At 36.8% G+C, this 17988-nt stretch overlaps 1 protein-coding gene across 1 annotated transcript in view; it reads right to left on the bottom strand.

Moving 5' to 3' along the window:
* The window catches only part of LOC123531345 (mucin-16-like), a 155823-nt gene that overhangs the window by 76261 nt on the left and 61574 nt on the right, over nucleotides 1-17988 (bottom strand). Inside the window, 11 exon segments of the mRNA XM_053518371.1 lie at nucleotides 421-592; nucleotides 1519-1775; nucleotides 3126-3224; nucleotides 3695-3851; nucleotides 6411-6640; nucleotides 9242-9371; nucleotides 10897-11062; nucleotides 12056-13019; nucleotides 15005-15158; nucleotides 16065-16321; nucleotides 17831-17963. Coding sequence (XP_053374346.1) covers nucleotides 421-592; nucleotides 1519-1775; nucleotides 3126-3224; nucleotides 3695-3851; nucleotides 6411-6640; nucleotides 9242-9371; nucleotides 10897-11062; nucleotides 12056-13019; nucleotides 15005-15158; nucleotides 16065-16321; nucleotides 17831-17963 — 2719 coding nt within the window.

The following is a 17988-nucleotide window of genomic DNA, read 5'->3' as shown; positions in this document are numbered from 1 at the left end:
TTTATCGAATTAAAAACTAACTCTAATTAGGCACTAACAGTTTGAAAAGTCACCTAATTGAGAACAAAAAAAAAATACTTAGAAAGTTCAGTACAATTTAGATTTAGATTTAGAAAAAAAAAACAGCAATTATTTTTAAGTTAAAGATGAACTATTTTGCCATATTTTAATATATTGTTACAGTTTCCTTCTTATAAAAGCAGACAGGAATCATTTAAAGGTGCAAAATCGTTCTTAACAGCCGTTTCTAGCATCTCGCATTAAATCAAATCACGAACACCCCCTCCCCCCTCCACACACACACCAAAAACAAATGTTTCCAAAAACGCGTGCAATAACTTTACAATTTCCCCCGCTGATAGCATGAGCTCAATATTGAATTGTCCAATGGAGAGACTAGTTTGTTCGAACAATGCTTACCTTCTTCGAAACAAAGCTGCAGAAGCACGTTGTTCACGTACGGGCGATCATATTCATAGAAACTAGGTTGAGAAAACTCTACGAAATCGATCAATACAGAATTTACTATGTACTTTTCAGGCGGGTGATACTTTCTTATTCTGGCCACGTCCGGGTCTTGTATTTGAAGTGTCTGAAATAGAAATGCAAAAATATAATTAATGTTATATACAAATGTTAAAAAGTTGCTGTTTTTTTTTCTACCATCCAGTTTGATTTTCTTGAAATGGCTCTTCTATATTGTAGCTTACAACTCATAGATTAAAGCAATAAACGAATATATTGTTACCTTACTGTCGTTATGTCTATCCAAATCACATGAGAGTTCCTATTGTTTCAGTAATTTGTTACTAATAAGAGCAACTCAGTGTTGCAATTATACAAAACACATCCCTTATTTTCACATAGATATTGAGGATTTATCTAATGAGCACATGTATTGGAAACACATTTTTAATGCCAATTGTGCATTGCAATATCACCTTAATTGGTTTTATTGAATGTATTAGGTAACTGTTTTTTCTGAACTCAAATCCATCAAGCTCGTCTATGAAATGTTATCCCCCTCAACACAGCTTCGGGTGGATAAACTTTACTCTGACTTGCTGGATAAACTTTCTCTAAGCAAAGCTTCGGGTGGATAAACTTTTCTCTGACTTGCTGGATAAACTTTATTTCAGAAAGACAGTAACCTAATAGATCTATCTCTGTATCTTTATTTCTATATTTTTTCCCTGGGAAGTGACAAGCTGACAAGCTACATCCGCACACTTTTACGTCATCATTATGGCGTCATAAGCTACACGCACATTGGCAGTGGTAGGCAAGAAAAATAAATTAAATGGCTTCCTATATCACACTGGTGCTTTATTCTAACCCTCGGGACAACGCGGATAAGGAAAATCGCTTCAACCCCCGCTGTTCCTCGGGACAACGCGGATAAGGAAAATCGCTTCAACCCCCGCTGTTCCTCGGGTTGAAAAACTGTATACTGGCAGGTACGTAGCCTAAGACCCTTCTAGTTCAATTTCTATAAATTACTGGATAGATTCTACTTACATGTTTGAGATCGTCGAAAAGAAACGAGAGTGTCTTGACGTATTTTGTTCTAAACTGTATCATATTAACTGTAGCATTTGTTGGCAACAGGTAATAAATAAAGTCGTTCCTCTCCCCGCCCGTTTGAAGGTAGAATTTGTCGCTAGGATCACTGCTGATGGCCTGTGTTATATTAGTTTTGCTCGTAAGGCCAAATACTTGAACTGAGTAGTTTGTTAGGCTATCAGCAACGATGTCATCAGGATTTTCACATACTTCTGGAAAACATAAACCCAGAATAATGAATAAAAAAATCAGATATATCTGCTATAGTATAGGCCTATATGGGTCATGTTCTTTGCACTTTCCGTCAATGTGACAATTTCCTGTGAATTCCTTTCTTTGCAAAGGTTAAAGTCCGGACTAAAAATAGGAACAAAAATAGTAAAAGAAATAATAATAAAATAGAAAATTGAAACATTACCTCTCATTGCCATTTTAATTTCCATCTTGGTTAGAAATTGAAAAATGATTGTTCAGACAGAGTAGAATAGAAAATAAAAGATATACAACAAGGATGGTAATTTGAAAACGATTCAGAGTTTAAAACTTATTTGATACGTTTCTTTAAATGTTCTGTAGTACTGTAATTGAAATAATTAACAAAAACTTTTTTAGAAAAAAAGGGAATGTGGGTCTAGATAGCAACCTGGGTTGCCAGCCAAATAGGAAACTTTTTTAAAAAATTTCAGGAATATTTCTGCCAAATTATTACGAAATACTTCCTTTGGATTCAGTGAAAAAGAAGTTATGTAAAAACGCCAATCCCAAGCACTGTGAGCTAAATTAATGAAATTTTGTTTGTTCTTGCGATTGCCAATCCATTGTATTTTCATTATTGTTTTACTCTTATTCATTTTTGAACTTCGTTATAAAATTTTTCTTAATTTCTGTAATTGCGACAAATAATACAAAAAAATTAATGCTCATTTTGTTACTAGCAGTATAACATCTGGGAAGGGCCAGCCCGCTAATGTTGTTAAAACTTGTGGCCCAACCCTTTTGCTTTTATATGTAATCTGTATATCCATGCATTTATAATATTCTTAAATTTAGTTCGTATTTTGTATGCATGTCTTGTAAATTTGTATTGAAGAAAGCAATAAAATATGATTAAACTAAAACCATTCCACTTCTTCCCATATACTCCCATATACCACCTTATCAAGTTTCACCGAATTCCCTTCTGATCTTTTAGTATAATCGTCCGGCAAACAGACGGACGGACAGCATTTCTATACCCCGCTTACGGCATGGAAAAAAAGATGAGACAGGTGTTGCGTTAGGAAACAGCTAAACGCCAAACCAAAGTAAACAGTCTCTGTAAATTAGTGCAGATGGCACTGTACATTCCATTTGACTGAACAACTACAATCAAATATCTTGTGAATACCTTTCATACGGCATTTTGAACAATACCAATCAAAACATCCATCTTTAGGGATGTTGACATATTGTGAAATACCATTTCCTTATTTTTGTGTGTTTGTTGTTGTTGTTTGGGTTTTTTTGTCGTTTTAATCCTTAACGATTTTAAACCGTAATAAAAGAAAATGAAAATAAGTTACCGTAAGGAGTTGTCGAAAAAGTAGTAGTGGTGGTTGGAAGTGACGGGGTCGTTGGGATGTATGGTGTTGTAGTCGGTAAGTACGGTGTGGTAGTTTCTTCTGAAAGTAAATTAAAATTGGATCCGTCTTACCTGTTTCAGGTTCAATTATCATTTACGATTATTTACTGGTTAATCTACATAAAAGCAACAGTATTACTTTCTTTTACCTTCTAAAGATATCTACATGTTATTGTTGTGTGTTGTTTCACTTACATGATTCCGCTGTTTTAAGAGTGAAGACGTTATTTGAAACCACAGTCACTATGTTTTTCTAAGTTTCTTGGAATAAATATCTGATGAGATGGTGACGACAAATAAGAACTAGATGTACAGTAACTGGCTATATTTTGCTAATGTGGGATGTCAAATTATTTCAATCAGTGATTCTACTCAGGTGCTAGCCCGTGGTTGACATAGTACACGGAGGTGCACTTTGAATCTTTCTCCGCCATTAAGAACTGGAAAGTCGCCCTATCATCAAAAGTGTGTCAGTGTGATTTAAAACCAAACCAAACAGTCATACTTTACCTGTCACCGGATTGCAGACCTTGACTTGAAGGTCAGTAACCTTTACTGGTTCTGATGTCATGACATCAAATATAAGTTTTATCAGTCTTGCCGGAATGCCATGTGTGTTTTCAACAACAACGAGGCCATCTTGAAAAACGCTTACTTCATCCGTCCACTAGAAGTACAAACATCCAATATGCATAACTCATTACATGTATTTATAATCAAGAAATAAAAAAGTATATAATTATATTATACACTTACATAATGACATGCCAATCAGTTTCGATTATTAATCGGCTGGCCATTGAACAAGTGTCTTATTACATGACATCAGAAATAAATTTTCCACAGATATTTTAAAGTTTTGACTTTGACTCATAAAACATATCTGAAATATAGACTGGAATACAGACTATGGACTACCGATGAATGAAGGAGTCATGTAAAAACTCACATTTATTGAATGGCTTGCCGGTCAATAGTCAAAACTGTTACCTGAGCTCCGTGTAAACTTCAGACCTGTCATATAGTACAAGCTATGTACCTGCGTTTAATTGGGTTCATAAATTCTATATGTATAGGACTATTTTCACTCGAGTTATGATTGCATTTTATTCAGCATGATGTTTCGGTGTTAATTTTAACATAAGTTACATAACAAGAGGGTCATGATGACCCTATATCGCTCACCTGTTAAACTTGGCCTAGGAATCATCAATATAAACATTCTGACCAAGTTTCATGAAGATAGGGTCATTTATGTGGCCTCTACAATGTTAAAAAGTTTTTACTTTGATTTGAGTGGCGACCTAGTTTTTGACCCCACATGACCCAGTTTTGATCTTGTCCGAGGATCCATCAAGATAAACAGTCTTACAAAGATTCATGACGGTAAGATCATAAATATGGCCTCAAGAGTGTTTACAAGCTTTTACTTTGATTTGACAGCGTGACCTAGCTTTTGACCCCGTATAACCCAGTTTGTTACTTGGCATAGGAATCATCAAGATAAACATTCTGACCAAGATTCATGAAAATATGGTCTAAAATATGGCCTCTAGAGTGTTAACAAGCTTTTCCTTTTATTTAATCTGGTAACCTAGTTTTTGACCCTACATGACCTAGTTTCAAACGTGGCCTAGAGATCACCAAGATACACACTTTGTGTGAGTTTGTATCAAATCAAAGCATAAATGAAACCTCTATATGGCTGAAATGGCCAGAACAGAAAACTTTGGGCAGTAACTCGAGAATCCGTGATGGAATCTAGCCGGTTTTTGAGTGGAACCGAGATCTTATTGTGAGTTCAGTTGAGTGTTAGTGTGGTTAAAGTCGAATATAAAATGTCACTTATAGCGTGTTCAAAAGGTAAATATTAACAAATTTTGGCTCTTTCAGGGGCCGTGACTCCGGAACCTATGATTGGATCTGGCGGATTCATCATGGAATCCAAGATCTATTGTTATTGAAGATATTTTGCAAGTTTGTATTAAATCAAACCATAAATGAAGTCTGTATATAGCTGCAAAAGCCAAAATAGCAAATTTTGGCCCTTTAAGGGGCCATAACTCCTAAACCCATGAAAGGATCTGGCCAGTTTTCAAAAGGAACCGAGATATTATGCTAATAAAAGTTGTGTGCAAGTTTGATTAAAATCTATTGCAAAATGTGGTCTCTATTGGGGTTTGATTAAAATATATTGCAAAATGTGGTCTCTACCATTTTCACAAGCCAAAAAAGAAAATTTTGGCCATTTTAGGGACCATAACTCTGGAGCCCATGATGGGATCTTGCCAGTTTTCAAAAAGAACCGAGATATTATGCCAATACAAATTATGTGCAAGTTTGATTAAAATCGGTTGAAAAATGTGGTCTCATCGTGACAGGTGAGCTAATAAAACATTTTCATATAAAAAATAAACGTAAAGCGCGAATCATGCTACTAAAAATACCAGAAAATGAATAAACATGTATCTACATTGCTTTATCCAAACTGAATATAGATGTTTGACAACCGTGTAATGCCGAATTAACATACGAAAAATACGTAATTAAACTGAAAATGTTGATTTAACCTGCTAAATTTCTATAATGAACTTGTCCATCTTTCAATTTGGACAGTACCATTAACTGCTGAAAGGGGTGCTTACCAAACGATAGTATAGCATAGCATAGCATAGTATAATATAGTATAGTATAGTTTTCTTTGGCAAACATGTCCATTTCATAGTAATGAATATAATACATACATTTTCAATAATTAAAAATATATATTACTCTGCATTTAAAAAAATAAATAAAATTAGTAAGACTTGTAATTTAAACATCACAGAATACAATCACAGAAAAATAAAAACCTATCTCTTATTTCTACTTTAAAATAGCCAACAGTGAAAAACGAATGTACTTTATCAGTATGTTTTGAATAGTTTAAAAAACTATAAAAAAAATTGACATACAGTGCCAGGTTAGCCCATAACGTCTTGCGACTTAATTCCAATGGGTTCCTTTATACTACTAAAGAAAAAAGGGGGGAAATGAACAGTACTATATTCAAAGCAACTAAAACCCTTTCCTAAATCGATAATACTTCAGATTATATAAAAATACTTTTAAGAAAAATATGTCAAAAATACTTTCAATACTTAAATATGTTTATGACATTTCCCTAATATTCTATCAAAAATTTTACATCTCAAAGACAATTAAGATAATTTTATTTGATCTTTACCTCTGGGATCACACTTTCAACGTCTGGATAATACTCCACCGTGGTGGTTAAGACGCCTGGCGTCAAGACGAACGTTATGAACGTAACTCTCTCAACTGTGTCAAATAGAAGACTGAGCTCCTGGCCGCCATCGGGTAAACTAATCGTGTTCAGTTCTGACAAGGGTTTGTTTATAGAGCTCTCGTTTGTGTAGACCATAACAGGAGTGTCTAACATGTCAGCCTCACATTCTGTAACGAAAGCGTGAAAATTTAAGCAAGTTTAATGACGTGAAATATATCCTGTGAAATTGTGAAATTTAAAGAAGTACATCCTGTCAATCAAAATATAGTGTATATCATACAGTTTAAACAAGAAAAATAACATGAAATACGTCTTGTTAATTAGAATACTAGTATAGGGCTTACACAAGTAACATAAAATAAAATAATTTATGTTGATTAAACTAGAGCTATTACTAAAGGTGATGTCGCTTTCATACAAGGAAAGTAATATGTTGTGATCGCAACCTTTTACCCAAAAGTGTGACACTGAACACATAAACGTAGATACCTGGGTTGTACACTCTGCATGTCGTCTTTATGGGGTAAATAATTGGTGCTAATTTTATGAAAATCCTATCAGTGATTTTAAAGATATTGAGTGAACACGAATTGGAACTACTAGTATCCTATTTTTGACCTCTTACTTGAACCTTATGGCCTAGGTATTGTGCTAAGCCTGTCGTCTTGGTGAGGTAAATAGCTGTTGCTAGTTTAACGGAAATCTTTCAAGCGGTTTAGAAGACATGACATTGTAGCGGACACAAAGTTAATCTATTTGACAGATGACTTCCGTATGGACTATTGGCCTTGAACTGAGTGAGATGGGTAGTGTGCTCTGCACATTGTTTGGATGTGGTAAATATTTGCTGGATTGTGCGTTCTGCATACCGTCTTGTTGAGGTTAATAACTAAAGCAAGCTTTACAAAAATCTTCCCAGCGGTTTGGAAGATATGGAGTGCCCGAGTTGATATGAATTCCGGACGACCGAATGCGCATGCGTGACTCCATGGGCATGCGCAACTCCATGGGCAAGCGCGACTCCAGTGCAGAGTTAACAAAATTAACATATCACAAAACATTTTCTTTTAATCAAATATTGAGTTACACAATTAAAGTAGTATTGAGTTACACCGTCTTAGAATTACAAAAGCAAAACAGTATTGAATTTCGACGTGTTACAAAACAGCGCCGTAGCCACACTGAGGCAAACCGAGGCAGTTGCCTCGGTTAAAATTTGAGGAGCCAAAAAGGGTAAAAAGTAGGCATATCACACTGATGAAAAATTCAGTTATAAAAGTTCAATAAAAAGTATATTAATGTCATTAGAATATATCATAGTATGATTTGCCTCATGGCAAAGTGAGGCAGAAATCATAGCAGCCTTGCCAGGCCCGGGTCCAGGGTCTGGCCGAGAATGCCGGTGCCCCACCCCCAAGTTGGCTGAGAAGTGAACTATACCCATCAAAGTTTCACCCAATAATTTATTATTATTATTATCAAATTTAAACCCAAAAGCGCACCAGAGGCCACTATTTCATACCAATATTTCGAAAAAATTCCAGGGGAACAGCCCCCTGACCCCACTTAAATGAGGGGGAGCCCCCTCCCATACATCAAAATTAATACCAAAAATTCACCAGAGGCCATCATTTCACTTTTTCCAGCGGGAGAGCCCTCTGACCCCCTTAAAATGTACCATAGGCCAACATTTCGTATCTGTATTTCAAAATTTTCCAGGAAAGAAAGCCCACTGAATCCACTAAAATAAGCCAGGAACCCCCTCCCATACCTTAAAATTTAGACCAATAATGAACCAGAGGTCACCATTTCATACCTGTATTTCAAAGTTTTCCAGAGGGAGAGCCCTCTGACCCCCTTGAAATGTACCATAGGCCAACATTTCGTATCTGTATTTCAAAATTTTCCAGGAAGGAGAGCCCACTGAATCCACTAAAAATAAGCGGGGAACCCCCTCCCATACCTTAAAATTTAGACCAATAATGAACCAGAGGTCACCATTTCGTACCTGTATTTCAAAATTTTCCAGGGGGAGAGCCCCCTGACACCCCCACCCCCATAACGAGGAGGTTCCCCTTAGAGCGCCTAAAAAATTAGACAAAACATGCGCCATAGGCCGTCATTTCATATCTGTATTTTAAAAAATCCCCTGGAATAGAGCACCACCACCACCACCCACCCACCCACCCCCTCATCCCATAAAAAGAAGGGGTTACCATTCAGTACCTCAAAATTAAAAAGAAAACACCTGAGGCCACCATTTCATATATGTATTTATAAACTTTCCAGTGGGGACCCCCTGACCCAAACCAATCCCCATCGCCCCCTAACACGGACAGAGCTACAACGCCTACCTCCTCTCGGGCTATAAACTAATAAACTACTAGTAGTAAACTGATAAGTAGCATTTCGTTGTATGTCTTTACTGGTGGTTTTTATTTCCATGTTTCTGACTTTATTAGACTAGGATAAATCCCCAATTATCATTTTTATCAATATAATTTTTTCTTAAAATATGAAAGTAACTGTGATAAATAGGGCTGAAAGGACGATTTTTACCGTGATATAACACAATCTGAGAGTGCTCCAGAACGCACCAGGGACGTCCTGTGGAAAAAAATCGGGGGTGGGGGTGGATGTCCACCCACCCCCTAAATTGCCTCGGTTAAAATTTGTGTCTGGCTACGGCACTGCAAAAACGTATGTACGAAAGATCTTCCTTGTCAAAATAATTGAAATACTTGTTTATACTCTTAGTATATATTTACCGTAACATATCTTGACACCGAGGTGGAATGTTGCTGATCCACTATAAGAGGGCGATTTTTCTATTATAACAGTCAGTGATGTAATACTCGAGGCATTAAAGTACTTTGCTATATCTGTGACATTCTTGGCCTGAAAACAGAAATATGTGATTTTAATCAAAGAATGGCAACATGGTCCATATTTGCAAAGTCTAGAACTAGGCAGTCACAGCAATATAGAACTGTAAACTGTCCATAACAGAGTCTTGTCTGACTGACCAGTCTGTTAAATCAATTTGGACTCGGCGGTCATACATATATCAAATAAATAAAAATGAGATAAGGAAACAGCATGGCTGAATAGTCCTTTGAGAGAAGAAAATCGGAACAGTGTTGAGGAAAATACACGTATTCGTGTAAATCATGTTTTGAATTACATACGAAATGTGATGTTCAGTTATGTAAACTGACTTTTTCAGTCAGCTTTACAGGCTGTCTTTGTCAATACTTATGTTTTCCCAGATTAAATAATTTCACATTGTTTTATTTCCTACCCTGATTCAACGGACCGGTCTTTAAACAAGAAACATAGAAAAAGGCGTAACTTACAAATGCAGTGGGTATTATTTTCCCTTTGCTATCATTGGAAAGCTTAGAACCAGCTAAACTATCGTAATTAGTTAATATGTCTGTGGTGTATCGTGATTTGTTATTAAAAACCTACCACAGAACAACTGTATTATTTCCCTTTTTCCACGATGTAAATTATATCCGATTTGCATTGAAAAAAAAAATGAAAATTGCAAGTATACCTGCCTTGCTTTTACAGTTACGTATTGACAACGGTATATATGAGACAAGGGCACTGTTTTCAATATGACAAGGGCAGTGTTTTCAATATCTAAAATATTTATTGAAATTATGTAGCTGTACGCACAATACTTGATGCATTTAGATATGTTTAAACAAAACTTTGTTTTCACAGCTGTATTCTTAAAACTATAAAATATACTGGAAAGAGATCGAGTGAATAAACAAGTTAAAGAGTTAGCAGATAATGTAAAATCAAATTAACTCGGGAAATGTCCACCTGACGTCTGTAATAGAATGATTTTTCATGAAGGTCTTTTTGGGAAACGTAGGTCAAAAGGCTAGATCTGTAAAAAACTATAGGAAAGTCGCTTGTGATAGAAACATTAGCTGATTCAAACGCATTATTCCTTTCGTCGGTATAATTGTTATGAATCTTTACTTTATTTAGTATATGGGTGGCTATATGCGTCAGTTTCACTAGTCTTTGAAGTGAATGCGGTTACTTTTCAGAATTGGGTCAAAGTCACCGATCTGACAGCCCCAGTTATGTCGGACAGTTCACAACTGAACGGGCCTCTGACTAGCACTGGCCTCTGACTACCTTACCGTATAACTGTTTTATGATAAGAAGTATAGCTTTATGACTTCGCATTGGTTATTTTTCATATCTATCAAGTAATTTTATGTAGAGTTAATGAAAACTTTTCAGAACGTATTATTATATTCAAGAGGTTGCATTCAGCAAAACGAACAAAAGAATTCTCTAGTAGAAACCTTTGAAACAATTGGCTATGTGGTTGTTGTGTATATAGCATAAGGAACTATCACCCGAATTTATAGAATAGCTAAAGGTAAAGACCTACCTTCTCTTCAATAACTGTCCCACTCATGTTTAATAAGACAGTAAACGTTCCGAAAGCGGTAGTACTGATAATATCCACCTGACCAACCGTTGTAGGTTCGTTAAAACGCATTGTTACACTGATATACTGGGAATCCCCCATGTTAAATTTCTCCGAGGAAGTCGACCTGAAAGTAGACAATAATGTAAAGGTGAAAGTAAAAGTGGCAATTGGCAATAAGGAATGATACAGTATTTAATGACCACTGTATTATGGTAGTTTATATTCGACCTGTCTCCCTGTGCTCTTTTGCAATATGTTAGTTTAAATTATTTTCTTACATAATTTATAATGCAACTTCTTTCAACATTTAATTGAAACTATTTTAAAACCTACTGTATGTAAACAGAAAACCTGTAAATCTACAACAAAAAATATACACTTGTGCACAATGTGCCATGTGCTTGTTACTGTCATTCTAAGTTTTGATGGTCCCTTAAAGCATCTGAATAAAAAGAAGAAAGGTCCAGGTAAGGCTGCTGGAATTAATTGCGTTGAAGTTCCACCAAACAGTTCATGAGATGTTTAAATGTTTTGTTTTATTACATACCTAAAATTATTTTCCATTGAGTTTCAATGGACCGCGATCGTGCAATAATTTTCCATATTGACGTGGAACGCTTTCATATCGGACGTGGAATGTTTTCTTAACGTTGTAATGGAAAGAATCGCGTGACGTCCATAGCGTCCACGCGCACGTTGCGATAACAAGTTGACGTTATTTTCGCGGAAAATATTAATGAGCGGATTTGTTTATTACATTTTCGGAGAAATTCTTTTCGTTTTTTTCCTGTCTTTCGTTACAGAACAATAATTTAGACATAAATTAATTATTTGATAGTGGGTTTGTAATAAAAAGGTTATCAACTTTGTATGTGGGTATATGCACTCGTTCTTTCGCGGATAATATTGCGCTCCTAAAGTCGCGCAATATTACCGCTGCAAAACTCGTGCATATATCCACATACAAAGTTAATAACCTATAAATATTTTTTGCACAGACAGGCCCTAAAAAACGGGCAGACGTTGCTGAGAAACGACCACACAATATTGCCACAGCCTAAAGTGGTAATGCGCTACGTAACCACGCCAGCGCAGTCTGATGTTCCTATAACCTTACCTCAGTTTGTTCTTCAAAATGTCAATTTCAGTCTGATTTGACGTTGCAAGTTCCTCAGCTACAGAACTATTATCAGGGAAAGCATTTACTTCAATGTTTTCTTGGGCCATGATAAATGGATAACGCATTGCATCGATTTTTTGACAAGGTGGCGCCGGAGTTGTTGGAGAAGTAGAAGATGTTGTTGTTGACGTCAGTGTTGTTGTGGTTGACGTTGGTGTTGTTGTGGTTGACGTCGGTGTTGCTGTGGTTGACGTTGGTGTTGTTGTGGTTGACGTCGGTGTTGATGTGGTTGACGTCGGTGTTGTTGTGGTTGATGTTGGTGTTGTTGTGGTTGACGTCAGTGTAGTTGTGGTTGATGTCGGTGTTGTTGACGTCAGTGTCGTTGTGGTTGATGTCGGTGTTGTTGACGTCAGTGTTGTTGTGGTGGTGGTCGGCGTCGTTGTAGTTGATGTCGGTGTTGTTGTGGTTGAGGTCGGTGTTTTTGTGGTTGATGTCGGAGTTGTTGTGGTTGAAGTTGGTGTTGTTGTGGTTGATGTTGGTGTTGTGGTTGACGTTGGTGTTGTTGTGGTTGATGTTGGTGTTGTGGTTGACGTCGGTGTTGTTGTTGTTGACGTCGGTGTTGTTGTGGTGGTTGTTTGCGTCGTTGTTGTTGGCGTCGGTGGTGTTGTTGTTGTTGTAGTTGACGTCGGTGTTGTTGTGGTGGTTGGCGTCGTTGTAGTTGACGTCGGTGTTGTTGTGGTTGACGTCGGTGTTGTTGTGGTGGTGGTAGGCGTCGTTGTAGTTGACGTCGGTGTTGTTGTGGTTGATGTTGTGGTTGACGTCGGTGTTGTTGTGGTTGATGTTGTGGTTGACGTCGGTGTTGTTGTTGTTGATGTTGTGGTTGACGTCGGTGTTGTTGTGGTTGATGTTGTGGTTGATGTCGGTGTTGTCACGGAAGTTGATGTTGAGGAAGTTGTCGTTTCTGAAGAAAGAAATGAAATATTTTAATCTTACTAAGAGGGTCAGGATGGCCGTAGATCGCTCACCTGAGTTTCAGATCTTTCTTGCACAGTTTTGGTAAAGGATCACGCAGGGAAAATGTTTATGAAATTGAAATAGTACCAGTGTTTTCTGACAGGAGGGTTTTATAGTTTCTCCACTTAATCATTGATAACGTGTAAGAATCGAAATAACATATCCCAAACAGTAAATTGTTCTTGATTAATATATCACAAGCTGCGCCTCCGTGATATAATTCCATCGCGTCTCGCGTCTTAACTCCTTCATTTTATTCAACGATTAATCACTGCTTGGGATATATAATTTCCTAACTGTCAAGAAACACAAGAAACTTGAAGTAAAAAAATGAGGGATAAAGTGGACATTTTGAGTAATGTGGGAGTGGGGGGGGGGTCTCAAAGGAATTTGAAAGATTTGCATATAAACATTCTGACTTAGTTTGGTGAACATTTGATAAAAGCTGCTCAAGTTATTAGGCGGACACTGTCAATTTTCGCAATTTTAAGAAATTCAAGGGCCATACCTTAAGTGTTACTGTGAGTATCCGACTGATCGATCTTATCTGATATCTTATGCCCATACACATTTATTACCAAGTTTGGTGAACATTGGAAACAAACTGCTCAAGTTGGAGAGCGGACACTGTCAGTTTTCAAAACTTTGAGTAATTCAAGGGCCACAACTCCAGATAAACTAAGACAATCCAGCTGGTTATTGAGTTTGGCCTAGACATTTTGCCCGTAAATATTGTGATCACGTGTGGTGAACAATAGATAAGAACTACTGAATTTTAAGAGCAGGCACTGTCAATTCGCATAATTTTGAGTAATTCAAGGGCAGTAACCCCTGAGCCATCATTACATTTCAGCTTATTATCGAACTTGGGAGAGACATTATACCCATAAACATTGTAACCGTGTTTGGTGAACAATGGATAAGAACTATTTCAGTAAGGATGCGGACAATGTCAAATTTCGCAATTTTGAGAATTTCAATGCCCATTACTCCTGTGCCAAGCAGTCCAGCTGGTTATCAAACTCTGCATTATGCCCTTATACACTGCGACTGTTTGGTAAAAATTTGATAAGAACTGCTCAACTTAGAGAAAGGACAACTTTATTGGACAAAGTCTCCTCCCCTGCCCTCCACAGTGTCCCTACAATACGTCCCGTTTCGTAACCGCCTCGGTAGCCTAGTGGTAGAGCGTCCGCTTCGAGTGCGGGAGGTCGTGGGTTCGATCCCCGGCCGCGTCATACCAAAGACGTAAAAAATGGTACTAGTAGCTTCCTTGCTTGGCGCTCAGCATTAAAAGGATAATGCTAGGACCAGTCAGCCCGGTGTCAGTATAATGTGACTGGGTGGGGTATCATGCCACGTGTCTACGGCGTGATATTCCAGTGAGGCAGCACTATAAAGTTGGGCATTGTGCTCACTGCTACAAGTAACCCACCCGCTTAGCTCAGTAGGGAGAGCGTTGGTCTACAGACCGCGGGGTCGCGAGTTCGATCCCCGGGCGGGGCGTATGTGTTCCGTGACAATTTGATAAAAGACATTGTGTCAGAAATCATTCGTCCTCCACCTCTGATAATCCATGTGGGGGAAGTTGGCAGTTACTTGCGGAGAACAGGTTTGTACTGGTACAGAATCCAGGAACACTGGTTAGGTTAACTGCCCGCCGTTATATAACTGAAATACTGTTGAAAAACGGCGTTAAACCCAAAACAAACAAAAAAACACTGCTACAAGTAGACACCGTCCTTTATATGACTGAAAAAATTGTTGAAAAAGACATTAAACCCGAACACACATACACGTCCCGTTTCGTGGGCATATGAAAATACCATAAAATATAACGTAAACTTCTTTTTGTTAACACAACAAGATAAATCATTGCAGAGTGAAATATCTTAAAGGATAACAGATTATCCTTAAGCGACTTATATTTACCTGTAGGCTTTTCGCAAGCCCTGATCTCCAAGTGGCCAAAATAGAAGAAGTCTGTGTAGGCATGGAAGTGTACACGTATTTCGCTTACGGGTGAACCTTCTGGGGTAGATATCTCCACTTTTAGGCTGGAAGTTACATACTGCATATCGGAGATCTGCAAGGACACAAAAACGTGCATAGCAAGATGTTTATTTTCATAAAAAATCAAAGATAGATATTCGCGCTACGATACTCACGACTACTTTAAGCTTATGATATTATTAGTGCGCCTGTATAAATCTCATAAAGGAAAGGAAACCTTTGAAAATGGGCACTAACGTCTTATATGACAATATTCATTAGTCACAGGTTCGACATAGGCTCTTGAAAAGGGAACCATAGTAGACCTCTGGTATTCGAGACCTACCAGTTACTTTCCAATCGGACTCAACACAAAAATGCAGAATCATTTAGAGGTGGTGATGTTTTTGGTTATTTAAGCAAAATATTGAACATATTATCAGAATGACTTATTGATAACATAAACCAGGGAAAGGGGACTTTATGGTCGAGTTGTCAATGTAGCTGATTTCGACTCCCTTGCCCTTCACCGCTGTGAGTTCAAAACCTCGCTTAGCGTGATCTTTCATGCGAGAAGACTATCCAGCTGACATACGGCAGGTCGGAGGCTCTACTCAGGTGCGTCAAATAATGTCCGAAGGCGCACCCCGAGTCTTCCTCTACCATCAGAACCTAGAAAGATGCAATGTGAACCCCTCCCTTGCCCACACCGAAACCAAAAAAATAAGGAATATCTGGAATCGATTTCCATTTATTCCAATATTAATCAACCAGACAAAACAATTGTCATTTGGATCTTTGGGTATGGTCATAAAATCATATCATTTTAAGACTGTAAGCTTTTGTTTGTTTAACCAATATTTCTACAAAAAGAAAACTAAACTTTAATGATCATGTAATTTAAACATTATTAAATAAGACAGTTTATAAACAAAGGGTCAAATGCTAGGCGTAATGGAATTCATTTCGTATATATTAAAAAAAACATAGTGTTACTTACATAAGAAACAAGATTTCCATCAACAAGCTTCAAAAACTCGACAGTTACACTGTATACATCAGCTGATACCTCCAAATTGACGAGGGTGGCTCTGCGTTCAGTGGAAAGCTCAAGTCTCAAATAGTCATACCTTTGATTTGAAAAGCTGATTAAACCCGCAGCTTGATCAAATAATTTACTGTGCTCAAAATGGTGTATGTTTGGCTCTTTCGCAGATTTGGCTTCAACATACAAGTTGATCATTTCATCAGTGCATTCTGAAAACAAAATGTTAAATCATTATACAATGTACGTTCGTGCAATTCTAGACCCCACCTCCTCCCCACTTCCCGCACGGAAATGTCATATTTATATTCTAATACCTTGGCTTGTATGGCATGTCAAACGTTGCTAAATTATAGATCATGTATGTTATTTTTATTGTATGTTTCTTATTGTTATTCAATGTCTTGTCATTCATCTTCTAAAAGTCATTATTGTTATTCTATATTTCGTTATTCTTATTGTGTCTTTGATATTGTTATTCAACGTCGTGTCATTCATATTCTAAGTCTTACCATTGTTATTCTATATGTCGTTATTCTTATTGTATGTTCGATATTCTTATTGTAAACGTCATTATTGTTATTCTATATTTCGTTATTCTTATTGTATCTTTGATATTGTTATTCAATGTCGTGTCATTCATATTCTAAGTATTACCATTGTTATTGTATATGTCGTTTTTCTTATGTATGTTCGATATTCTTATGGTAAAAGTCATCATTGTTGTTCAATATCTGACGATTCTATTTACAAAACGTGTCATTGTTATTCTATGTTATGTAATAGTATTTGAATAGCGTCGCTGTGCTATTTATATCGCGGGAAATCGCACATACAATAAGAATATCAAGCTTACAAAAACAATAATGAATATACAACAACAATAACGTCTTTTACAATAAGAATATCGAACATACAATAAGAATAACGACTTATAGAATAACAATGGTAACACTTAGAATATGAATGACATGACATTGAATAACAATATCAAAGACACAATAAGAATAACAAAATATAGAATAACAATAATGACTTTTACCATAGGAATATCGAACATACAACAAGAATAACGACATATACAATAACAATGGTAAGACTTAGAATATGAATGACACGACATTGAATAACAATATCAAAGATACAATAACAATAACGAAACATAGAATAACAATAATGACTTTTACCATAAGAATATCGAACATACCATAAGAATAACGACATATACAATAACAATAGCAAATTTTAGAATATGAATGACACGACATTGAATAACAATAACAAACATACAATAATGATAACATACATATATAATTTAGCAACGTTTGACATGCCATAGGCTTGTCCGTATCATACAAAATCTCAAAGTATCAATGATATTAATTCTTGGACGTTTATAAGTAAAATTAAAGACAAGGTCGGCGAGGTAGACTGGAGTTTACTCATGCAGTGTGCCTACTTCTGATCAACTGCAACCAAAACATCAACACAGTGTCGTTAAACAATGTATTCTGACCCTGCTAAATATCTAAATTGAACTGGTCCATCATTCAATTTTGGCAATACCATTTATTATTCGATGGGGCGTTTTGTGAAAATTTACTGACTGAATAGCAAACAGTGCACATCTGTGCAGGCTGATCTTGGTCTGCACTGGTCGCAAAGGCAGAATCACTTGCCTGCAGCAGGCTAAAGGTTAAACGAGTTAGGTATTTCATTACCATAGCAGATTGTGACGAGAAGTCCAAATACTGCCGGAAATGGCGTCGATGTATTTCTTCTGACCACAATTTCAAGAGAATCAACATTATCGGCATACACATATTGCACTGGTTCATTGGCCTGTCGTGTTGTCTGAAATGTTAAATATAAGATAATA

Source organism: Mercenaria mercenaria, chromosome 11 (assembly GCF_021730395.1).
Source record: "Mercenaria mercenaria strain notata chromosome 11, MADL_Memer_1, whole genome shotgun sequence".
Classification (NCBI taxonomy): Eukaryota; Metazoa; Mollusca; class Bivalvia; order Venerida; family Veneridae; genus Mercenaria; species Mercenaria mercenaria.
Note: the sequence above shows the minus strand (reverse complement) of the source record. Positions and strands in the feature narration are given on the sequence as shown.